The 26,816-nt window shown below is 40.0% G+C and overlaps 1 protein-coding gene across 1 annotated transcript in view; it reads right to left on the reverse strand.

Moving 5' to 3' along the window:
- The window catches only part of cops5 (COP9 signalosome subunit 5), a 41,309-nt gene continuing 14,493 nt past the window's right edge, over positions 1-26,816 (reverse strand). The window contains exons 3-8 of the mRNA XM_059982334.1: positions 13,804-13,932; positions 11,782-11,847; positions 5,311-5,396; positions 4,323-4,434; positions 3,113-3,261; positions 1-2,699 (exon numbers count right to left, since the gene is read on the reverse strand). Of these exons, the coding sequence (XP_059838317.1) occupies positions 2,609-2,699; positions 3,113-3,261; positions 4,323-4,434; positions 5,311-5,396; positions 11,782-11,847; positions 13,804-13,932 (633 nt within the window). The 3' untranslated portion in view covers positions 1-2,608. The remainder of the gene's footprint in view (positions 2,700-3,112; positions 3,262-4,322; positions 4,435-5,310; positions 5,397-11,781; positions 11,848-13,803; positions 13,933-26,816) is intronic.

Consider the following 26,816-nt stretch of genomic DNA (forward strand, 5'->3'; position numbering starts at 1 on the left):
CAGATTCTGTCAATCGTTTAATGTGCTTGTTGAAACATGTTTTTACATCTAAAGGAAAGAAAAGTTTACATAAGACCTTGAAACTACTGTGAATCAGTTTTGTAATTTAAGCACTAAGGTCACTATATTATTAAAAGTGAAGCAAGCCATCTACATCATTAATCTCAGTTACCACCGTGGTAATTTTGCTACATCCATTTAACTTTCTAAAAATAACATTTAGCATTCATGATGTTAGTGTTCTACAAGTACTAACCTTTTTCTAAAGGAAATGAAGTAAACATTGACTAATTGAAAATACACTTGGTAGTTCCAAGGTGGTTTAAATGGGATAGAATGAAATAAAATGTACATTAGTACATTAAGGATGACACAGTAGCATAGCAATTAGCAGAACAATTTTCAGCGTCAGCGATCACCAATCTGGGTTCAATTTTCACTTCAGTCTGTAAGAAGTCTGTACGTTCTCTGTGACTGCACAGGTTTTCCAGCTGTTCCAGTTTCTTCCCACTTTGTAAAGACATGGGGGTTAGGTTTTGTAAATGTGGGCATGTTATGTTGGCGACACTTGTGGGCTGCCCCCAGCACAATTCTCTGACTGATTGTTGGTCATTGATGCAAACAGTGCTTTTCACTGTAGTCAAGTCACTTTTTATTGTCATTTCGACCATAACTGCTGGTACAGTACATAGTGAAAACGAGACAACGTTTTTCAGGACCATGGTGTTACATGACACAGTACAAAACTAGACTGAACTACGTAAAAAAAACTACACTAGACTATGGACCTACCCAGGACTGCATAAAGTGCACAAAACAGTATAGGCATTACAATAAATAATAAACAAGACAATAGGGCAGTAAGGTGTCAGTCCAGGCTCTGGGTATTGAGGTGTCTGATAGCTTGGGGGAAGAAACTGTTACATAGTCTGGTCGTGAGAGCCCAAATGCTTTGGTGCCTTTTCTCAGACGGCAGGAGGTAGAAGAGTTTGTATGAGGGGTGCGTGGGGTCCTTCATAATGCTGTTTGCTTTGCGGATGCAGTGTATAGTGTAGATGTCCGTAATGGTGGGAAGAGAGATTCCAATGATCTTCTCAGCTGACCTCACTATCCGCTGCAGGGCCTTGTGATCCAAGATGGTGCAATTTCTGAACCAGGCAGTGATGCAGCTGGTCAGGATGCTCTCAATACAAACCCCTCCAGAATGTGATGAGGATTGGAGGTGGGAGATAGACTTTCCTCAGCCCTCGGAGAAAGTAGAGACGCTGCTGGGCGTTCTTTACTATGGAGCTGGTGCTGAGGGAGCAGGTGAGATTCTCCGCCAAGTGAACACCAAGAAATTTGGTGCTCTTACGATCTCGACCGAGGAGCCATCACTATTCAGCGGGGAGTGGTCATATGTTTCAAAGTACATACTATATACAAATAAAGCTAATCTTTTAAGATCTTTATCTTTATGTACAGACTAACGCATAAGGACGATTGAACCAAAAATTTATATTCTGCTTTAATATAATTGTTTTGCAATGCAAACAGGAAAACTGTTTTAGGCTAAATAATGCCTTTCCTGTTTCAGAGATAATTTCACCTAATTGTTTTCTTCACCATTTCTCTCAAACTCTTTTTCCAGAGGGAGGGAATAAAATAACTTATTTTGTTAGAGGTGACTAATTTTTAAAAAAAATTAAGGAATGTGAAATCACTTTGATCCAATTAACTCACGTTGATGCCTCACCTGTAGGTTGCCTATAGGGAATAGAAAACGTAGCAACAGGAAACAGATAAGCCTTTAATGTCTATGTGATTGGTCTTAGAGAGATCTGGGATGATTGGACCTGTTCCCTGGATCTCTATCCTTAACTCAGCAAACTTTCATTTTCAATCATTTATTCAATTCTCATTTGAAAAGTATGTTGAAATCGATTTCCACCATCTTTTCAATCAGTGTACTTCAGACTGCAATGAGAAACTCAGTAACAAACCAGCCTAGGAGTCAAATTTGTTTGTACTGATATTACCCAAAAACAAATGAGCTGTCTGGAAGGAACTTGCAAATGCTAAATATAGTATGCGTCTGGGATACTACTCTTAGAAAGAGAACACAGGCCTACGGAAACAGTAAAAGTATCATTAATTAACTCAACATCAAGGTGGTGTGAAGATTTCAGTGAGTGAATTGTAAAACAGCATATGTTTCAGCACTAAGAACTTTGAAGTAATTAAAATAAAAAACAAAATGAAAGTGCAATCTCTGGTAATATTAGTATCATTTAATAACATGAATAACACACTTCATTTGTCTTAGAGAAACTCCATCAATATATTCCAATCGCACCCACCCGCCCTATTTTGGACTATACTGGATTTTGCCATAACAAATTGAGGTGGTTTAACACCTGCCATTTTACAAAATTTTGACAATATTTGTTAAAATTACTAGTCAGGCTAATGAAAGCTAAGAAAACAGCCTATGGTTTGTAAAGTAATACATTAGGTCTCCAGTGTCTTGGAGAACCAATTATAGATTCTGTCTATTTAAAGAATTTGGAGTATCTTTAAGCATTACAAGAACATTCCACTGAAGCTTCCTTTGATGGGTTTCAGTACTTTATGCAGAAGGTATATTGATCTGATTAAAAAGTTTGTCCTTAATTACTTGAGACATCAAACCATGTATGGCTTCTATGGTAGTCTTGCAGCTGAAAAACAGTACAAGTAAAATAGAGTAAGTTGTAAATAGTAAAATCTTGTTTGGTTCCACACAAGTTGATGATCATAGAAGATGCCAGTATTGGCTAAGGACTTCATAGACAGGTAAAAAGACAGAGCAATCACATCCTACCGGGAAAATGTGGGTTTGAATAACCACTACTGCAAAATAGTATCTACATTATTCTCTTTTCTTTTTTCCTTCTACTGACTTCCCTGACAAAATCAAAGTTTACTCTTGTAAAATAAATGTACATTAGTACTCAAATGCCCTCCCACCCCCAAAGGAGGAAGTACATTTCAATTCTGCAGTTTTAATCACACAGACTTTTGAAAGAAAATATTAAGTTATACACAAGCTGAAAATACAAATGGTTTGGTGGGTTTAGACGTAGGATATTACCTATCCCGAGTAGCTTTGGCCAACTTGTCCTCAGATTTTCTGTCATGAGTGTCCAAACCAAGCATAAAACTACCTCTACCGAGCTGGGCTTCTGACTGTTCCAACTTTTCAGATAAGTCAAAAACTTGTCCTGTGGTGTAATCAGCATTCTGCAGTGAAAAGTGCAGGCACAAGATAATGAATAAGATTTTTCTAAAATACAATGAGCAAAGAGACTCAAATGATTCACTATACCAATCAATGTAGAAATTATCAATTTGTAAGTTCTCTTTGGTAGAAATTGCATAATTGTTTATAAGAAATAACCATATGAATGAATAACCAACACATGCAAAATGCTGGAGCAATGAGGGAAGTCAGGCATCATCTACGGAGGAAAATGAACAGTCAACATTTCAGGCTGAGACCCTTCGGCAGGACTAGAAAGGAAGGGTGCACAGCCAGAATTTTTAAAAAAAGAATAAGGCCAGGGGGAGAAGGAACAGCAGGAGATGGCAGGTGATAGATGAGTTCTGCTGAGTTCCTCCAGCATTCTGTGTGTGCTGATCTAGTTTTCCAGCTTCTACAGTCTCTCCAATTTTGTATGAATTAATGACTTCAAAATGAGGAGTGTATGATCGAAGTACCCCACATGGTTCAAGTATCTCACATCCTTTCATTATGTACACCTTTCATCTTAATTTTTGCAAACAACACTAATAACATTCATTGAATGGTCTTCTTAATGAACATTAATAATATTAAAAATTCCAAATCTCTTCAGGATAAGTAAAATTCATTTCACAAATTATAGACATAGCAACAATGAGGAAACAACAATACGTTTACTAAACCAAACGTATAGATACAACAGCTTCAGCTTTGTGCAAAAAAAAACTGATCTAATTGGGACAGAGGAATAAACCTCTAATGATTTTCACTCCTACCCCAAAATTGAGTTGAAGCCTACTTCAATTTCTGGTAGTACTGATACTATGAACTTGGTTTCAGGCACAACGCAAAACAACATTGTTCCAGTTCTTGAAGGCAGTATGTGCATGCCAAAGTTGCACATCCAAGTTGCATTTAGGTCAAAAGTAATTTGTAGATAAACAAGATTTCTGAAAGTGGTGAAGTTAGGAAATATTATACTGTTAAAGGAGTAGAATATATTTTCATACTAGCTTTGCCACTTCAAAAATGAATCAGATCATAAGCAGAGAAAACTCACTGTGAGTAGACTTGAAGAACTGAGCGTGTTCACCCAATATTTGTTCCACAGAAGTTCAAGTAGTTTACGATCCAGTGATGATTTAAAATACGTAACTTCAAGAGCATAATACCTAAAGAAAAATGATTCTTTAACACAAATCCAAAATATTTCAGCCACAAGGTTTAATTTCAGTGCCACTTCTTTAATAAAATCCCTCAGTTTGCAAGGCCCCAATTAAAGATCAGTTTCATAATAAGGAGATAGGAATTTATAATGGTTAACTATTGACATAAATATGAGAAGTAATAAGGTTTTGAAGTGTAAGCACATAGATTAATGATAAAAATCTTACATCGCCTTACACTTTCCTTATAAATTACCATGTTCACTTTTATAATTTAAATGGTTACACAATGGTATCCAAAGCTGTAGTACCTCAGTAGCTCCTGATACTCAATCTGTATTTCAGGAGCATTTGTAATCTAATCAATTTTAATTCCCAAATTTCCAATGTTTTACCATTTAGCTATTTTAAACAAATCCAAATATATTATAAAAATGATAGTCAAATTCTAAAATGCGAAGATTTTTATGATTTACTTAGTTATTTCCTTGAGATTATGTTCCACTAGATAAAGATAGTCATAAACTTAAGAACCAGAAAGCCTTAAAATAAAAATGTTATTCTGCTCCTGCAAAATCCAGTGTCCAGATGTCATTTCCCATGCAGAGATCAACATATCCTCTTACTCAATATGATTGATACAAATGATTCTCTCTGGAATGGCTATGCAAGACACACTTTTCAAGAGCAGTTAGAGATGGGCAATAAATGAGTTACAAGTCTAAAAGAAATTAATTTTTAAAAATGTACTCTGTAGGATCTTAGCTGCAATGAGTCAGATTAAAATACAATACTTTTAAAGGAAATGAGAGTCAAATAAATTCAACATATTATTGAGAAACAAATGCACTGATGACAATCACTTCACAGGTTGTTACTTACTGTTTGCAGTGTACACCAAAATCCTCTATTTTGTTAAGTGGAATAGTTTGATACTCTGAAGGACCTTCATCAGGTGGTTTATAACCCTGCGTTAAATTAAGAAATATTTTCAAGATATTTTAGGCATCTTTTTAAATATTTATTTTCTTTCGCACAAAAAAATGGAACTGAGCAATAACATCTACTGTCTCATTTAAACAAATTCTAGCAACTAGTTCAGATTGCCAACAATCTCCATTGGCTCAGGTGCACCACAAAGCTGTGTCCTTAGTCCCCTGCTGTCCTTGCTTTATACATATCACTGTGAGGCCAAGCACAGCTCCAATCCCATATTTAAATTTGTTGACAACACTACTATTGTTGGCTGAATCGAAGGTGGTGACGAATCAGCATATAGGAGGGAGAGTGAAAGTCTCACTGAGAGGTGCCACCCTTACTCAATATCAGAAGACCAAGGAGCTGGTTATTGACCAGCAGGAGGAAACCAGAGCTCCATGAGCCAATCATTGGGGGATCAGAGGTGGAAACAGTCAGCAACTTTACATCCCTTGGTGTCATCATTTCAGCTTATCTGTCCCTAAGTCTAGCATGCAAGTGCCATTTTGAAGAAAGCTCGGCAGTACCTCTACTTTCTTAGGAGTTGGTGAAGATTTGACATGTCATCTAAAACTTTTACAAACTTCTATGCATGTGTGGTGCAGACAGTATATTGACTGGTTGCATCATAGCCAGGTATGAGAACACCAATGCCCTTATATGGAAAAGCCTACAAAAGGTAATAGATAGAGCCCAGTCTTACACAGATAAAACCCTCCCCACCATTGAGCACATCTACATTGAACGCTGTTACAGGAAGATACAGGAGCCTAAGGACCCACACCTGGGAACAGTTATTAACCCTGAACCATCAAGCTGTTGAACCAGAGGGAGTAACTTTATCAACATCACTGAACTGTTCCCACAACTTATGGACTCACTTTCAAGAACTCCATCTCATGCTCTTATTGTTATTCTTTCTTTCATCTGTTTGCAAGGTGGAGACGACTGGGAATTAAATATCCAAGGGTTATCAGGTAATACGGAGGGATAGACAGGAAGGCAGAGGAGGTGGGGTGGCGCTCTTGATTAGGGATGAGATCAGGGCGATTATGAGAGACAGTATAAGATCTATGGAGCAGAATTTTGAGTATATCTGGGTAGAGATTACGAATAGTAATGGGAAAAAAATCACTGCTGGGTGTTGTCTATAGGCCTCCTAATAAAATATTGCAGTGGCAGAGGCAATTAACCAAGAAATAACTGAGGCTTGTAAGAACGGAACGGCAGTTATCATGGGGGATTTTAACTTCCACATAGATTGGGTGAATCAGGTTGGTCAAGGACGTCTTGAGGAGGACTTCATAGAATGCAACTATGATGGCTTTCTTGAGCAGCATGTTAGTGAATCTACAAGGGAAAATAATACCTTAGATCTAGTCCTGTGCAATGAGACAGGTTAGATTAACGATCCTGTAGTCAGGGATTCTCTTGGAAAGAGTGATCATAGTATGACTGAATTTCGCATTCAGATGAAGGATGAAATAGTTAGATCTAAAACTAGTGTATTATGCTTGAACAAGGGAGACTACAACGGGATGGAGGAGGAGTTGAATAATGTAAATTGGGAGCACAGGCTATTTGGTAGGACAGTTGAGGAACAGTGGAATACTTTCAGAGATTTTTCACAGTGCTCAACAAAAGTATATTCCAGTCAAAAATAAGCACAGTAAGTGTGGGGAGAGCAAGCCTTGGATAACTATGGAAATAAAAGAGTCGCTAAGAGTAGTGGGAGACTGGAGGATTGAGAAAACTAAAAAGCAACAGAGAACAAATAAACAAGAAATAAGGAAAGGGAAGACAGAATATGAAAGTAAATTAGCACAAAATATAAAAGCAGATATCAAAAGTTTTTATAAATATATAAAGTGGAAGAGGGTGGCTAAAGTCAATGTAGGTTCCTTGGAAGATGAGAAGGGGAAATTGATATTGGGTGATAAGGAAATGGCTGAGACAATGAACGACTATTTTGTATCAGTCTTCATGGTGGAGGAGACAACTACTATGCCAAAGAAGGATGCTATAGACAAAATGGGAGGTAAGGACTTCGATAAAATCACTGTCACTAAAGAGATGATGATGAGCAAACTAGAGGGCATGAAGGTAAATGAGTCCCCTGGACCTGATGAGATGCATCTCAGGGTGCTGAAGGAATTGGCAGAGGTTATAATAGATGCATTGGTAATCATTTATCAAAACTCTCTAGACTCTGGGCAGGTCCTGGCAGATTGGAAGATAGCAAATGTCACGCCTTTTTTTAAAAAAGGATGTAGGCAAAAGATGAGCAACTCTAGGCCAGATAGCTTAACATGTGTAGTCGGGAAAATGCTTGAAGCTGTCATTAAGGAAGAAATAGCAAAACATTTAGAAAGGAGTGGTTTCATTAGACAGATGTAGTTGGCTGGGTGGGTCGTGTCCTTGATTATCCTGGCAGCACTGCTCCAACAGCGTGCAGTGTAAAGTGAGTCCAAGGATGGAAGATAGGTTTGTGTGATGTGCTGGGCTATGTTCATGATCTTCTACAGTTTCTTCCAGTCTTGGACAGGACAACTTCCATACCAGATTGTGATGCACCCTAAGAATTCTTTCTATGGTGCATCTATAAAAAATAGTGAGTGTTTTAGGGGACAGGCCAAATTTCTTCAGCTTTCTCAGGAAGTAAAGGCACTGGTGGGCCTTCTTGGCAGCGGACTCTGCTTGGTTAGACCAAGGCAGGTCATTTGTGATATTCACCCCAAGGAACTTCAAGCTTTTGACCTGTTCCACCTGTGCACCACCAATGTAGCTGGGGTCGTGCAGTCCGCTACTCCTTCTAAAGTCAACAACCAATTCCTTTGACTTGCTGACGTTGAGGGATAGGTTATTGTCTTTGCACCATGCCACCAGGCTCTTAATTTCCTCTCTGTACTCCAACTCATCATTACCCAAGATATGGCCTACAATTGTGGTGTCATCAGCAAACTTATATATTGAGTTCGATGGAAACTTGGCTACATAATCATGGGTGTACAGTGAGTACAGCAGTGGGCTGAGTACACAGTCTGGTGAGGCACTGGTGCTCAGAGTGATTGTAGAGGAGAGCTTGTCCCCTATTTTTACAGCCTGGGTCCTATCTGTGAGGAGGTTGAAGATCCAGCTGCAGATCTGAGTGCTAAGACCCAGGTTCTAGAGCTTAGGAATCAGTTTATTTGGAATGATGGTATTAAAGGCAGAGCTGTAGTCAATGAAAAGGAGCCTTACATATGTGCCTTTATCCTCCAGGTGTTCTAAGGAGGAACGTAGTGCCAGAGAGATGGCATCTGCCGTTGACCTGTTGCTCTGGTAGGCGAATTGCAAAGCGTTGAGGTTGACCAGTAGGCTATGGTTGATGTGTGCCATAACCAATCGCTCGAAGCACTTCATTAGCAATTGACATCAGAGCCACAGGTCGATAGTCATTCAGGCATGCCACCTTGCTTTTCTTCGGCGCTGCGATTGTCGTTGCCTTCTTAAAACACGAGGGGATCTTAGACTGAAGCAGAGAGTAGTTGAAGATGTCAGCAAGCACTCCAGTTAGCTCACTTGCACAGTCCTGGAGAACCCGTCCCGGGACGCCATCTGGGCCCATCGCCTTCCTTGGATTTATCTTCAGGAAGGCTCTTCTAACATCTTCATCGGTGACGATGAATCTCAATGCCACCAGGTCCGGTTCATCTGGAGGGGGCGGGATGCTCTTCTTCTGTTCAAAACTTGCGTGGAATACATTAAGTTCGTCAGGAAGAGAAGCGCTACAGTTATTGATATTCCCAGCCTTTTCTTTGTCCCCAGTGATCTCATTTAGACCCTGCCATAGTCTACTGGCATCCCTTTGGTTATCCCGGGCTTCCAACTTGGCTCAATATTGTGTCTTGGCGCCCTTAATGGCTTTCTGGAGTTCATACGTGGATTCCGTGTAGCAACTGGTATCCCCGGACCTAAAAGCCGCAGCTCTAGCCTTCAAAAGGGACTACACCTCATAATTCATCCAAGGTTTCTGGTTAGGGAACATCCGGATCGTCTTGCGAAGCACACAGTCCTCTGTGCATTTCCAGATAGTCTGTGACAGCTGAGGCATACTCATTGAGGTTAGCTGCTGAGTTCTTGAATACTAACCAATCCACCGATTCAAAGCAGTCATGGAGGACCTCATCTGTTTCCTCTGTCCAACGCAACACCACTTTTGACACCGTGACCTCCCGCTTCAGTTTCTGTTTGTAAGCCGGGAGGAGGAGGATGGTCCGATTTTCTGAAGTGAGGTCATGGGACGGAACGGTAGGCATCCTTGACTGCTGTGTAGCAGTGGTCAAGTACAAACCCCATTTCCAGAAAAGTTGGGATATTTTCCAAAATGCAATAAGATCAAAAATCTGTGATATGTTAATTCACGTGAACCTTAATTTGACTGACAAAAGTACAAAGAAAAGATTTTCAATAGTTTTACTGACAACTTAATTGTATTTTGTAAATATACAATTGGAAATTTTGTCCATTCTTGCTTGATATAAGACTTTAGCTGCTCAACAGTCCGTGGTCTCCGTTGTCTGATTCTCCTCTTCATGATGCACCATACATTTTCAATAGGAGATAGATCTGGACTGGCAGCAGGCCAGTCAAGCACACACACTCTGTGTCTACAAAGCCATGCTGCTGTAGCCCGTGCAGAATGTGGTCTGGCATTGTCCTGCTGAAATAAGCATGGACGTCCCGGGAAGAGACGTCGCCTTGATGGCAACATATGTCTCTCTAAAATCCTAATATACACCTCAGAGTCAATGGTACCTTCACATACATGCAACTCACCCTTGCCGTGGGCACTGATGCACACCCATACCATCATAGATGCTGGCTTTTGCACCTTTCGCTGATAACAATCAGGATGGTCGTTTTCATCTTTGACACAGAGAACTGTTTTTTCCGAAAACTAGCTGAAATGTGAACTCATCTGACAACAGCACATGGTTCCACAGTCAACAGTGGTTCTGACCTTGCCCTTTATGCACTGTCTCTGAATTCTCTGAATCTTTTCACAATATTATGTACTGTAGATGTAGAAAGACCTAAATTCTCTGCAATCTTGCATTGAGAAATGTTCCTTTTGAACTTACTAACAATTCTGTCACGAATTTTGGCACAAAGGGATGAGTCACAACCCATCCTTGCTTGCAAAGACTGAGCCTTTGATGGACGCTACTTTTATACCCAGTCATGATACCTCACCCGCTACCAATTAGCCTGCTTAATGTGGAGTCTTCCAAACCCGTGTTACTTGAATATTCTGTGCACTTTTCAATCTTATTTTAACTCTGTCCCAACTTTTGTTGAGTGTGTTGCAGCTATCAAATTCTAGATTTGTGTATATTTACAAAATACAATTAAGTTGGTCAGTAAAACTATTGAAAATCTTTTCTTTGTACTTTTGTCAGTTAAATAAAAGTTCATGTTAATTAACATATCACAGATTTTTGTTTTTATTGCATTTTGGAAAATATCTCAACTCTTCTGGAAATGTGGTTGGTATATTCGGGCCTCTAGTGGAGCAGGAGACATGTTGGTATAACTTTGGCAGCGCTTTTCTGAGGCTGGCCTGGTTAAAGTCCCTGGCTGTAATGAGCAAAGCCTCCAGATACCTGGTCTCAAGTTCACTGATGTTGGCATACAGTGCATTCACAGCACACTCCACCTCTGCCTAGGGGGGAATGCAGACCGCTGTCAGTATGATCGAGGTGAATTCCCGTGGCAGATAATAGGGATGACACTTCGCTGACAGATGTTCCAGGTCCGGAACATCTGTAGTTACAGCTGTAGTTGTGTTCTCCCCTTCAAAACGTGCACAGAACGGGTTGAGTTCATCTGGTAGTGATGCATTGCTGTCATTCATGCTATTGGGTTTCACTTTGTAGCAAGTAATGTCTTGCAGACACTGCCAGAGTTGCCGTGCATCCGATGTCGCCTCCAACCTCATTCAAAATTGTCTCTTCGCCCTGGAAACAGCCCTCTACAAAACATAGCTGGTTTTCTGGTATAAGCCTGGGTTGCCAGACTTGAATGCCACAGATCTAGCCTTCAGCAGATGATGTACCTCCTGGTTCATACACAGCTTTTGGTTTGGGAATGCACAGTACGTCTTTGTGGGTACGCACTCTTCCACACAGAATGATATCCACAGAGAATAACATTCTCTGATATTAAAATGAACCATTGATCTCAGCTCAAAAATCCTACTTCACTATATTTTAAATTTACAAATGAGACAGTAACATGTGAAAATAGTTGTGGGGGCTGACTAGTTTTTCACTGTAAATCAGATAGAAAGAAAATGGAGAAAATGGGCAGGAAAGGAAAGAAAGGAACATTTACCTTTGGATATGTCCTAAAAGCACCTAGGTTCACTTTTCCAGCCGATATCGTTCTTGTAGGGTCAATCTTAAAAAAAAGTAATATTCAATAAAAACATATTCTGAACAAAGCACTAAAAATAAAGTTACTGAAATGCTTATGCACACATACAAATTGGTACATAAATAATTCACTGGAATAGCAAACAATGCAAACCATTACACTATCAATACACATGTTAAATGTAGTCACGTTTTCACAATTAAGGCAAAATGTGACAATGCTAATTATGAAAGGCTGTATTTAAGAGCTGAATATCTATTACAGGTAGTCCTCGAGTTACGAATGTCTGACTTACAGACAACTTGTACTTAAGAACCAAGGAAGGAGAACGCTGTCCGCCATTTTAAGTTTTTGCTGTTGACCGTGTTGGCTGCTTAACTTTGTATTTGCCTTAAATTTTTCTTAGTAAGACTCAACCTGACCACGCCCCCCCCCCCCCCCACCCCGTTCCTGTTGGCTGGTGGCACAGTGAGATCAGCGCCGGGCTCGAGAATGGAGGTTCCTGAGTTCGATTTGGTGACAGACCTCTCCCATGCTGGGTTGATGTCGATCCAGTGACTCCCGTACCATCCGTGCCGGATTGATGTCGAGCTCGCAACTCGACCTCGTTAAAAAAAAAAGTCACCTCCAGTTTAAACTCCCACGTGGAATATTGTGGAGGATCAAGTACCCAAACCCAGCACAGCCCCCACTTGTCTCATTTAACCTGTCTCAGTGCAGTGGACTTTTGGACCCGGGGAAATTCAGTGCAGTGGTCCTTAGGACACAGCGGACCTCGGGAGCCAGCACAACTCGGGACTCGCCGCCCGCAGTGCTTCTGTTCTATTGACGGGAAGTGATTGTGATTGAAAATAAAGTGGAAATAATAATGCGTTTGGAAAGAGGTGAAATATTTTAAAGGATAACGGATAAGGTGAGAATAATGGAGCATGTGAAAGGCCCTGCCCTGATGAAAGCTACAATTATCACTAAACAAAGCAGTGGTTTAATCATTGGAATACATACATTTCTTAAGTGTGTTATATGTATAGAAAGGTAAAATATATATTATATACTGAGACAAACGTTTGACTAACTAACGCTAAATAATACCGGATGTTATTACTTGTTCCGACTTAAAGATGGACTCAGGAACGGAACTCGTACATAACCCCCGGACTGCCTGTACACTGAAAACAAAAAAGGTAAGTAACCAAAAACAAGAAATTCCCACTTCTAAAATGTACAAGAGGGATAGAAGAGAGAAAAAAAATCAAAAATAATCAGAAAGAATAACAAGAGGGTTATATGAAAAGGCAAGGAATGGGCCAACAACTTTTTTTGAGCTAAGATTTCTTTAACGAAATATCATTGAAGAATGAAGCTGATATCATTTGAACAATTTCAAAAATTCTGTTTGACAATTTATATTGCAAACTAAAGAAACTGCAAGGTGAGGATTTACATACCCCAAGAAACTTTGAATTAAAAAAAGGACATAATGCACATAATCTCCATCTGAGCAGCATCCAACCTGATGGTATAAACATTGATTTCTCTAACGTCCAGCAATTTCTCACACTGCCACATCTTTCTTGGAACATTCCCCATTCTGGATCCCCCTCTCACCCCCTTCTCTTCTCATCTGCCCACACATCCCTCTGATATCCCTCCTTCTTCCCTTTCTCCCATTTTCCACTCTCCTCTCTTATCAAATTCCTTCTTCAGCCTTTTACATCTTCAACCTATCATCTCCTAGCTTCTTACTTTACCCCCCCACATCTATCACATGCCAGCTTGTATTCCTTCCACTCCCCCACCTCCTTATTGTCTTCCACCCCCTTCCTTTCCAGTGCTGATGAAGGGTCTCAGCCCAAAACATCAACTGTTTTTCCTCTCCATAGATGCTGCCTGACCTGCTGAGTTTCTCAAGCATTTTGACTGTCACTCCATATTATGCAGATATATATATACAGTCAGATGTAGATGTAAGATACATACCACCACAGCTACAAATGGTTCCTGGAACTGTTGATTTAACATCTGTGTGCTAACATCAATTCCTGAAAGCCAACATCCATAACCTGGATGACTGTGATACCAACCAATTGCATTTTCAAGACGTCCTACCTAGAGAAGATGCAAAATAAATTTAAGTAAGCACACAATTATGTAAAGAACTAAATTTAAATTTCAATTTATAAGCACAAAATAAAACAAAATTTTTGTTTAAAATTTCAATGTGCCAGAAATAGCAAGAGAGTTAGCATCTGCAGCAAATAGGATTCTGTTTTTGGTGGTTTCAAAAATTATTAATGCAGGAGTACAGGTGAAAAGGGTGGACTTTGACAGAGCAGGTGACTGGATTCTTTGGGTGGTTGTGCTCTTATTGCTCTGCCACTGCAAGCTTCCAGTGAGACTTGAAACACTGGGCACCTTCCCAGAGGCATCTGTGGTCTCTGACAAGTGATCCAAATGAACTGGTAATAACGTTACCTTTGTTGTTCCTCCCAGGGTTGTCTTGAAACATCCAATTTAATTTATTTAGATATATAACCCAGTAACTGGCCTTTCTTGCTCAATGAGCCCGTGCTGCCAACTACAGTCAAGTGACCAAGTAAACTACTAACCTGCATGTCCTTGAATTATGGGAGGAAACTCATGCGGCTGTGAAGAGAATATACAAACTCCTCACAGGCAGCAGCAGAATTAAACCGGGGTTGCTGGCACAGTAATAGTGTTATGCCAACTGCTTCCCTATGATGGAAACAGATGAATAAAATAGGATCATCATAAATATGATCATGATGATCGAGGTGGACAGTGGGCTGAAGGGCCTGTTCCAGGTTATGTGACTTTAATGAGGGTGGTGCTTAACAGGATAGCATGGTGGCTTCAAGGTGGCAGACACCCAGATTGTTATTGCAACAGTAGCCTCATCGACTAACAATAACCTAACACCTACCATTCTCGCTCGGATATTGTCAAAGTCTGCACTGCCCAGCATCTCTATAGCACAGACCGGAATGGAGTATTTTCTCTGTTCTCCTGTAACTCACCTGCTGTGACACAATCTGGAGTAGAGTGCTTGTGGTGGATCATGTTGTGCATTGAATAGAGCTCATTGAACATGATTAGAAACCCTAATTGGGGTTTTTGGCACATGCAAAGGCACAGATATTGGCTCATCCAATCTGCCAGTGGAAATAGAGCAACTCTTCAACTATGGTGTTGGAGGTACTTGTCCAAAACATTGAATCACAATCTTATTTGACCCTAGTGTGCACTAGGATGAGGTCTATGGTGAACTGATTTACAAAAATACATGGCGTGGAATGTGATCAATTAACTGCTGAAGGATGGTAGTAATTTTTCGAGGACACGTAAATCTGAAAACATTCAGATTTGAATCAAAAGATTTTACACTACTACAAAAAGACCTTGGTAATACTTTAGTGACAAGCTTCATTGGAATTGGAGGATAAAAAGTGAAGAAAATTGTTTCACTTAAACAATGGTGGTGGGGGGAGGGGGGTGCAACATCTGAAATTAACTACCCATTGGGGTAAGTGAGGTAAAAACCCTCAATGCATTTACAAGTTACTGGATGAATACATGATATATCATAAGCCAGAAGCTCAAAAGTGCTCCTGATTGGCCATAATGAACAAATAAGTGGATGAACAAATAAGTGGATTTGTCTCTTTACAAATGTGACTAACTTTTTGAAAAATAATTTTATTTGTACCGATGTATTAAAATACATGTGCATGTTATTTTCATCAATATCTTAAGTAGTAAATTTTGATAATAGCAAGTTTAAAGCAGAGATTAGTTGTTTGACAGAATTTATCTAATATTTGCAGCCTATGGTAATTTATTCTTGGATTTATTACAGTTAACTACCTGAAAATAGGAAGGGTCAGTTTCAAACCACTTCTTTTTCTAAAATATCACATGCTAAATGTAAAAGTAATAGGAGTAATCCTAGATTATATTACTCATAGTTCTTCATAACACTTAATTTTAAAGAGGTCCAATAACACTAACCTTTCATAGAAGATGCTTCAAAACCAACTTTTGTTCATGACCTATCAGCAGCAATAGTGCCACCTGCTGACCAAATGCATGTTTTCTATCTTGCAGCAAGATGAAAAAAATGAAGGGCAAACTAATCTGACCCTTAAAATTCCAGCTGGATCACAGAAACATGGAAAAACATACAGCACAATACAGGCCCTTCTGCCCACAAAGCTGTGCCAATCATGTCCCTACCTTAGAACTACCTAGGCTTTACCCATAGCCTTCTATTTTTCTAAGCTCCATGTAGCCATCCAGGATTCTCTTAAAAAGACCCTATTGTTTCCGCCTCCGCTGCCACCGCCGGCAGCCCATTCCACGCACTCACCACTCTCTGCGTAAAACACTTACACCTGACATCTCCTCTGTACCTGCTTCCAAGCACCTTAAAATTATGCCCTCTCGTGCTAGCCATTTCAGGCCTGGGGAAAAGCCTCTAACTATCCATACAACCAATGCCTCTCATCATCTTATACACCTCTATCAGGTCACCTCTCATCCTCCAACGCTCCAAGGAGAAAAGGCCGAGTTCACTCAACCTATTCTCATAAGGCATGCTCCCCAATCCAGGCAACATCCTTGTAAATCTCCTCTGCACCCTTTCTATGGTTTCCACATCCTTTCTGTAGTGAGGCGACCAGAACTGAGCACAGTACTCCAAGTGGGGTCTGACCAGAATCCTATACAGCTGCAACATTACTTTGCGGCTCAAACTCAATTCCATGATTGATGAAGGCCAATGCACTGTATGCCTTCTTAACCACAGAATCAACCTGTGTAGCAGCTTTGAGTGTCCTATGGACTCGGACCTCAAGATCCTTCTGATCCTCCACACAGCCAAGAGTCCTACCATTAATACTATATTCTGCCATCATATTTGGCCTACCAAAATGAGCCACCTCACACTTATCTGGGTTGAACTCCATCTGCCACTTCTTAACCCAGTTTTGCATCCTATCAATATCCCATTGTAACCTCTGACAGCCCTCCACACTATTCACAATACACCCAACCTTTGTGTCATCAGCAAATTTACTAACCCATCTCTCCACTTCCTCATCCACGTTATTTATAAAAATCACAAAGAGGAGGTGTCCCAGAACAGATCCCTGAGGCACACCACTGGTCACCGGCCTCCATGCAGAATATGACCTGTCTACAACCACTCTTTGCAGAGTCAGTACAAGAAATAAGGTGGATGATCTTGTTGCAATATTACAGATTGCCAGGTATGATATTGTGGCTAGAATGTCCAAGGTTACATTCTACATTGGAGGGATAGGAAGGTAGGCAGAAGGGGTGGTGTGACTCTACTGGTAAAGAATGGCATCAAATCAGTGGAAAGATGTGACATAGGATCAGAAGATATTGAATCCTTGTGGGTTGAGTTAAGAAACTGCAAGGGTAAAAGGATGTTGATGGCAGTTATATACAGGCCTCCCAACAGTGGCTGGGAGGTGGACCACAGGTTACAACAGGAAATAGAAAAGGTGTGTCAAAAGGGCAATGTTACGGTAGTCATGGGAGATTATAACATGCAGGTCGATTGGGGAAAATCAGGTTGGTAATGGATCTCAAGAGAGGGAATTTGTTGAATGCCTAAGAGATGGCTTTTTAGAGCAGTTTGTCCTTGAGCTACCAGGGATCAGCTATACTGGATTAGGTGTTATGTAATGAACTGGAGGCAATTAGGGGGCTTAAAGTAAAAGAACCCTTAGGAACCAGTGATCACATAATGATTATAGGGAGGAAGTAAAGTCTGATATAGCAGTATTTCAGTGGAGTAAGGGAAATTACAGTGGTATGAGAGAGGAGATGGCCAAAGTAAACTGGAAGGAGCTGCTGGCAGGGATGTCAGCAGAGCAGCAATGGCGTGTGTTTCTGGGGAAAATGAGGAAGGTGCAGGACATGTGTATTCCAAAAATGAAGAAATACTCAAATGGTAAAATGGTACAATCGTGGCTGACAAGGGAAGTCAAAACTATTGTAAAAGCAAAAGAAAGGGCATACAACAAAGCAAAAATTAATGGGAAGATAGAGGATTGGGAAATTTTTATAAAACCTACAGAGAGCAACTAAAAAAAATCATTAGAAGGGAAAAGATGAAATATGAAAGCAAGCTAGCAAATAATATCAAAGTGGATAGTAAAAGCTTTTTCAAGAATGTTAAAAAGAGAAATGAGAGTGGATATAGGACCGCTAGAAAATGAAGCAGGACCAATAATGACAGGGGACCCGGAGATGGCTGATGAACTAAGTGAGTATTTTGCATCAGTCTTCACTGTGGAAGACACTAGCAGAATGCCTGATGTTGCAGTGTGTGAAGGAAGAGAAGTGGGTACAGTTACTATTACAAGAGAGGAGGTGCTCAAAAAGCTGGAAGACCTAAAGGTACTTAAGTCACCCAGACCAGAGGAACTGCACCCTAAGGTTCTGAAAGAGATAGCATTAGAGATTGTGGTGGCATTAGAAATCTTTCAAAAAAAAAATCATTGGACTCTGGCATGGTGCCAGAAACTGGAAAATTGCAAATGTTATTCCACTCTTTAGGAAAGCAGGAAGGAAATTATAGACCAGTTAGCCTGACCTCAGTGGTTGGGAAGACGTTAGAGAACGTGTGAGGACTGGGATATGGGAGAAGGTGTGTGGACTGGGATATGGGAGAAGGTGTAGAGTCAATTGTTACAGATGAGATGATGGAGTAGTTGGTGCCACATGACAAGATAGGACAAAGTCAGCATGGTTCCTTCAGGGAAAATTCTGCCTGACGAGCCTGTTGGAATTCTTTGAGGAAATGAAGGATAGATAAAGGGGATGCATGGTCATGCACTTTGGGTTAGAAATAAATATGCACACTATTTTCTAAGTGGGGAGAAAATCCAAAACTGTGAGATGCAAAGGGATTTGGGAGTCCTTGTGCAGAACACTCTGGAAGACTAACATGCAGGTTGAGTTGGTGGTGAAGAAGGCGAATTCAAGAGGTCTAGAATACATGAGCAAGGATGTGATGCTGAGGCTTTATAAGGTATTGGTGAGGCCTCACCTTGAGTATTGTGAACAGTTTTGGACCCCTCATATTAGAAAGGATGTTCTGGCATTGGAGATGGTCCAGAGGATGTTCACAAGGATGATTCCAGGTACAAAAGGGTAATCATAAGAGAAATGTTTGATGGCTCTGGGTCTGTACTCGCTGAAAGTCAGAAAGATGAGGGGGATTGAAAGATTGAAACCTTTTGAATGTTGAAAGATTTGGAAAGAGTGAATGTGGAAAGGATGTTTCCCATGGTGGAGAGTCTAGGACAAGAGGGCACAGCCTTAGAATAGAGCGGCACCCTTTCAAAACAGAGATGTGAAGAATTTTTTTAGCCAAAGGGTGGTGAATTTGTGGTATTTGCTGCCACATGCAGCTGTGGAGGCCAGGTCGTTGGGTGTATTTAAGGAAGAGGCTGGTAGGTTCTTGATTGGACATGGCATCAAAGGTTACAGGGAGAAGGCCAGGAACTGGGGTTGAGGAGATTTTTTAAAAATGGATCAGCCATGATATGACTTGATAAGCCAGATGGCCTAATTCTGCTGCTATGTCTTATGATTTTATGATAATCCTGTATCAGAGAGTCTCACGTCAGTGGTAGGGAAGCTACTGGAGACAATTCGTAGGAATTGGACTTTTGAGCATGGGAAAACCATAGCCTAATTAGGGAGAGCTGGAATGGCTAGTAGCTGAGCACATAGTGTCTTACTAAATTGATTTTTTGATGAGGGTGATTAATGAAGGCTGAGCGGTAGATGTTATCTACATGGATTTTTTTGTAAACTGTTTACAAGATCCCTCATGGAAGGCTCATCCAGAAGGTTAAGATCTACGGAATGCATCGTAAATTGGCCATATATATTCAGAACTGGTTTGTCCATAGAAAACAAATGGTGCCCAGTGATTGAAGGGACATGATTCAGGCTGGAAGTCTGCGATTAGTAGTGTTCAGCAGTGATTGGTACTGAGATCTCTGCTGTTTATGATGTAAGTATATAAATCATAAAAGATCTGTATGAAAATGTAGATGGGTGGTTTTATAGGCTTGCAGATAATATGAATATTAGTGGTATGAACAGTGTACAAGTTGGCAAAGAATACTGCATGATATAGAAATGGCTGCAATGTGGTTACAGTTGCAGATATGGGCAAAGAAATGTCAGATGGAGATTAACCCAGCTAAATGTGAAATATTGTATTTTGGTAGGTCAAATGCAAAAGAGACAGTACATTAAGGGTAAGACCCTTCATAGTGTTAATGAGCAGAGGGATTTTGGAATCCAAGTTCATAGCCTCACTGTTTGATAGGATGGTTAAGGCATATGTCATGCTTACCTTTATTCATCAAGGCATTGAGTTCAAAAGTCAGGAAGTTATGTTGCAGCTTTATAAAACTTTGGTTGGGCTGCATCTGGAATATGGCATACAGTTTTGGTCACTATTAAAGAAAGGATATTGAGACTCCGAAGAGGATGCAGAGGAAGTTTACCACAGTGTTGCCTGGATTAGAGGGCATGTGCAATAACAAGAGGTTGGACAAAAAAATGAGAGGCATGGTTAGAAAAGACAGACAGGATCTTTTTCCCCAGGGTTGAAATTTCTAATACTAGAGGGGATACATTTAAGGTAATGGAGGTAATTTCAAAGGAGATGTGAGGGGCAATTTTTCTCTCCTCCCACCCACAAAGAGAGGGGTTGATTTCTGGAATATAACGCATGGTGTGGTGATAGAGGCAGATACATTAGGGACTTCTAAGAGACATTTAGATAGGCATATAAATGTGAGGAAAAAGGATATGGCCATTGTGATGGCAGAAGAGCTTAGTTGGCCATTTGATTATTAATTTAATTGGTTCTGTACAACATTGTGGGCTGAAGTGTCTGTTCCTGTGTTTTACTGTTCTATGTTCTTTAATATCTACAGTCGTGCAAGGATGTTTGTGAATCCTGTAGAAATTTCTCTATTTTTGCATAAATATGACCTAAAATGTGGCGCGTGGCCAAGTGGTTAAGGCGTTGGACTAGTGGTCTGAAAGTCGTGAGTTCGAGCCCCAGCCAAGGCAACATGTTGTGTCCTTGAGCAAGGCACTTAACCACACACTGCTCCAGTCCACCCAGCTAAAAATGGGTACCGGTAAAATGCTGAGGGTTAACCTCACAATAGACTGGCATCCTATTCGGTGGGGGGAGGGGGGTCGGGTCTAGTACTCTGTCACTTCACGCCATGGAAACTGGTATAAGCACGAGTCTATAGTCTATAAGACTCGAGACAGACTTTAACATTACCTAAAATTAGATCAGATATTCAGCCGTCCCAAAACTAAAGAGAACCCAATTAAATAAAAACAAAGCATTATACTTGTTCATTTATTTATTGAGAAAAAATACCCAAAACTACATGTATTTGTTTGAAAAAGTATGTGAACCTTTACTTTCAGTAACTGGTGTGACCCCTTGTACAGCAATAACTTCAACCAAGCATTTCCAGTAACCATTAATCAGACCTCCACATCGGCCTGAAGGAATTTTTGGCCAGAAAACTGCTTGAACTCTGGGATGTTCTTGGGCTTCCTTGCATTAACTGCTAGTTTCAGATCCTTTCACAACAATTCTATAGGATTAAGGTTAAGACTTTGACTTGGCCAGTCCAAAACACACATTTTTTTTCTTTTTAAACCATTCTATTGTTGATCTATTCTTGTGTTTTGGATAATTGTTTTGTTGAATTATCCAACTTTTATTAAACTTCCAAGTGACAAACTGCTGCCCATAAATCTGTCAAATGTCTTAATATAGTTTTGAACTCATTGTTCCCTCAATGATTAAAAGCTGTCCAGGCCCTGAGGCAGCAAAGCAGCCCTAAACCATAATGCTCCTTCGACCATGCTTCACAGTTGGGATGAGATTTTAGTAATGGTGTGCAGTGCCCTTTATCCTTCAAACATAGCACTGTGCATTTCTACCAAAAAGTTCAACTCTCGTCTCATCTATCCACAGAATAGTGCCCCAGAAGCATTGTAGAATATCCAGGTGGTCTTTTGCAAACTTGAGACACGCAGCAATGTTTTTTTTTTTGAGAGCAGTAGTTTCCTCTGCCATGTCCTTCCATGAACATCATTTTTGTTCAGTGTTTTTCTTATAGTGGGCACATGAACAGAGACTTCAGCAAGTTCCAAAGATTTTGCAGTTCTTTTGCTGTTACCCTTGGGTTCTTTTTTACCTCCTTTAGTATTGCACATTGTACTCTTGGTGTAATCTTTGTAGGATGCCCACTCCTAGGGAGAGTAGCAACAGTACTGAGTTTTCTCCATTTGTAGACAATTTCCCTTAGTGTGGACTGATGAACACTCAAGCATTTGTAGCCTTTTCCAGCTTCATGACCTCTGCAACCCACATCTCTAATCTCAACCCATTGATAGCTACACCTAATTCCAAACAGCCTTTGTAGAAGGCATTACCCCAGAGGTTCACATACCTTTTCCAACAATCACACAAAATATTGGATTGTTTTTCTCAATAAATAAACTAACAATTAAAATTTGTGTTACACATTTAAATATGTTCTCTTTATCTAGTTTTAGAACGTGTGAAGATCCAATCAGTTTAGGTTATATTTATGCAGAAATAGAGGAAATTCTACAGGGTCTACAGACTTTCTAGCACCACTGTATGTCAAGTATCACAGTCCTAAATGGGATTGATTCAATATAGAGTAAGGCCTAGGTGATACTATAAATCAGCATTGGAATGGAGGACAAATGGACTGCCACTTATTTGAACAGTCTTCTTTCACATCTAAATAACATTCTAGAAGGTAATAAAAATATTTTATCCCTTACTTTTATGTACTTAAGAATTGTATCACATTCCTTTATTGATTTGTCAGCATGATATTTGCAACTCCAGCTCATCTCTTTCAGACTCTGCTTAACTGCATTTCTCACCATGCTCCTGCACAGATTTCATCAACCTACTCTCCTTTTGAGCAAAAAAGTCACAAAGCTAACCAAGTTACAAGTTTATTCAGAGATGGATTCCTGTCCATGTCAGAAATAATCGGTTGAATAATGAGGTAAAGATTTCTTTGACACTAATTAAATCTCAACTTGCAGAAATTCTAGACTTCAACAACAGAAGGATGAACATTGATTACAGATATCAGATTCTTGCTCTGCAGGTAATCTGACAATGAGAAACTTAGAGGATTGAAGAAGGGATGATTGTGGGGTGGATAAAATGTGCATTCAGGAGCTTGTACATCTGGCTAGGTGGTTTGGTGCATGCGAAGTGCAGAGCAGAGAAGGCATAGCATTTTAATTCTATGAACCCACAATAGGATGGAGGAACTGCCATTGTGTTTATACAGACTAGAGAATTTTTTGACCAAATGGTTTCTGTACATTTTTATTGAAATTAAGCTGACATAATGCAATTATTGATGGAGAAACTGAAAGCAATATTCCAATATGTATCTGAATAGAAAAGGTAGCAAATTAACCAAATATATTAATTAAGAGAAACTTGACTAACAACAAACATACAAAACCATCATTGTACAAAGTTAGGTTTGATTCTAAAGATCTCAGCCCAGATTTTAATGATGAATGAGCAGTGAAAGCTGTTAATTACACATACCCAAAGACTTATGTACAGGAAGTTGCAGTAATTATAATTCCATTTCTGCTCAGGGCATTTGGGATTTGGTGAACAGACCAAACTACTGCAACTTGTTAATCAACTTGAAAAATCCTGACTCTGGCATGCAGATTTTAAAATCAGGAAGTGCAAGTCAAACTATTTAATTCAATGCTAAATCAAGTACAAAAGCAAACAAAGAGGAAAAATAAGGACTGAGAAATGGAGTAAAAGATTCAGAAATAAATTATTGCTGGAGATTTTTAAGTAGTTAAGCTGTTGAGAAATGAGACTATCGTTGTAAAATTTGTTAGTTTCCAGTACCTGGGAAATTGTGGCTGAAAAATCAGTTAGGTGCTTAACATCCAAGGATACACATTGTATTGAAAGCACAGGAAGAGGGAGTGGGGTGGCTCTATTCTTAAAAAATTAAATCAAATACTTAGAAAAGTTAACATAGGACTAGAAGATGTAGAATCCAAATAGGTTTAACAATAGGTTAAAAAGGCATGTAAAAAAGGGCAATGTTACAATAGTCTTGGTGGAATTTCAGTACACAGGTAAAATGGGAAAAATCAAGTTGGTGCTGAATCCCAAGAGAGGGAATATACAGAATGGCAATGAGATGATGATTTACAACAGCTTGTGGTTCAGCCCACAAGGGAAAAGGCAATTCTAGATTGGGTGTTGTGTAATAAACCAGATTTGATTAGAAAGCTTAAGGTAATGGAACCTTTAAGAGATAGTGATCATAGAATTCACCCTGCAGTTTGAGAGGGAGAAGTTAAAAGATCAAATTACAGTGGAATAAAGAAAATTAGAGGCACGAGAGAAGAGCTGGCCAAAGTCGATTAGAAGGGGCCACTAGCAAGGACGATGGCAGAACAACAATTGTTGCAGTTTTTGTGAGCATTTCAGAAGGCCCAGTATAGATAAATAAATAGAGGTCAAACAGCATAAAAACAAAAGAGAAGGCATATGATATGGCAAAAATTAGTGGGAAGTTAGAAGACTTGGAAGTTTTTAAAAACCAACAGAAGGCAACTAAATAGTGAGAGAAAAGATGCTAACCAATAAAAAGATACAAGTTTCTTCAGATGTACATATAAGTAAAAGAGGTGAGAATGGATATTAGATCACTGGAAAATGACACTAGAGATAGTAATGGGGGAACAAAGAAATGGCAGATAATTTCATTAAGTATTTTGCATCAGGCTTCACTGTGGAATACACCAGATGTGTGCCAGAATTCGAGTGTGTAAGCAGGCAGATGTGAGTGTAGGTACTATTACCAAGGATAAGGTGCTTGGGAAGCTGAAAGGTCTGAAGGTAGATAAGTCACCTGAACCAGATGAACTACACCCCAAGGTTCTGAAAGAGGTAGATGAAAAGATTATGGAGGTATTAGCAGTGATCTTTACGAATCATGAGATTCTAGAATGATCCAAAGAACTGGAAAATTGTCACTCCACTCTTTCCGAAGGGAAGGAGGCAAAAGAAAGGAAATTATAGGCCTGTTAGCCTGACTTCAATGGTTGGGAAGATGTTGGAGTCTATTATTAAGAATGAGGTTTTGGCATACTTGGAGGCGCATTATAGAACAGGCCAAAGTCCTTAAGAGGAATCTTGCCTTACAAATCACAGGCACAATAGACAACAGACAGTCAGTGTAGTTTACTTGAACTTCAGGTAGCCTTTTGCAAGTTACCACACAAAGCTGCTTAACAGGATAAGAGCCCATGGTATGACAGGAAAGATACCAGCATGGATAGAAGATTGTCTAACTCTCCAGCGAACGAGATGGAGAAGGAGAAGCTGGTGGATGGGCCAGAGAAGTTGACTGGGTCCCAGGTGCAGACACTGCTGCTGCCTGCCACTTGAAGACATCAGAGAGGACTAGAATATATTACATTAGGACTAGATAATAATCTTCCAGTAAAATGGCAGTGCACTCAGATACTGTGGCTACTCTACATCAAATCAAAGGTATATTTGTTTGCCCTGTACATTTATCTTACCATCACAAGTCACTGCTGGATGCTAAGAACATCAAATACTGCAGCACTATCCCATCAGCAAATTGCTCAATAGCAATGGAGCCGGATTAACCATATACTGTTATTGTGTTTTTGCCTGGACTTCTTGCATATCATCGTGCCGAGATTATCTTGGATGTTTTTCTTCATATTGCAAGACCCTGTTGTACATTGGTTACGTAGAATACTGCAAGTCTGGTTCACTGGACAGACCAACAGCTGCTTTGCCTCTGCTGTGGCAAGGACTAGGCCCATGCTGCAGGGTTGCCTACTGCAGCCATCCAGGAGTGGAGATACCGAAGTGATACGCAAGAGCCTCTGAATCATGCCAGAATCCATACCAGGCTGGCCCCCGCTGTCCTCCAGTTTGCTTACTGGACAAACTAGCTGGACCAAGACAACTTAACATGCCATTTAAAGACTTGGGCTATATTAGTTTTCTTTCTTTGTGACTTTGTTTTTCTGAAACAGTAACCATATGTACTATTGGTACTGTGTTTTACACCTTAGCCCTGAAGGAACACTGCCTTTTATGGTGATATACTCACACATGGTTGAATGACAAATAAACTTGACATGTATTGCTCCACAGCTTTATAAAGCATTGGTCAGACTGCACCACATGAGCAGTTTTGGGCCCCTTATGTAAGAAAAGATGTGCTGAATCTATTGCAGACAGGGTCTAAAGGAGGTTCACGAAAATGATTCTGCAAATGAAAGGGTTAATGTACGGAGTGTTTACTTTACTTTATTGTCTCCATACAATTGATACTAGAGTGTACAATTATCAGTGTTATTTGATTCTGCACCGCGCTCCCTGAAGTACAAATTGAATATAAAAATTTAAATTGTAAATCAATTAGCAAGTAGAAAAGGGAAAGTAAGGTAGTGCAAGTCAGGTCTGGATATTTGGAAGGTATGGCCCAGATCCAGGTCAGGATCTGTTCAGCAGTCTTATCACAGTTGGAAAGAAGCTGTTCCCAAATCTGGCCGTACAAATCTTAAAGCTCCTGAACCTTCTCCTGGAGGGAAGAGGGACAAAAAGTGTGTTGGCTGGGTGGGTCGTGTCCTTGATTATCCTGGCAGCACTGCTCCGACAGAGTGTGGTGTAAAGTGAGTCCAAGGATGGAAGATTGGTTTGTGTGATATGCTGGGCTTCTTCAGCAGCTTCTTCCAGTCTTGGACAGGACAACTTCCTTACCAAGTTGTGATGCACCCAAAGAATGCTTTCT

The sequence above is a fragment of the Hypanus sabinus genome, chromosome 1, assembly GCF_030144855.1.
Source record: "Hypanus sabinus isolate sHypSab1 chromosome 1, sHypSab1.hap1, whole genome shotgun sequence".
Lineage (NCBI taxonomy): Eukaryota > Metazoa > Chordata > Chondrichthyes > Myliobatiformes > Dasyatidae > Hypanus > Hypanus sabinus.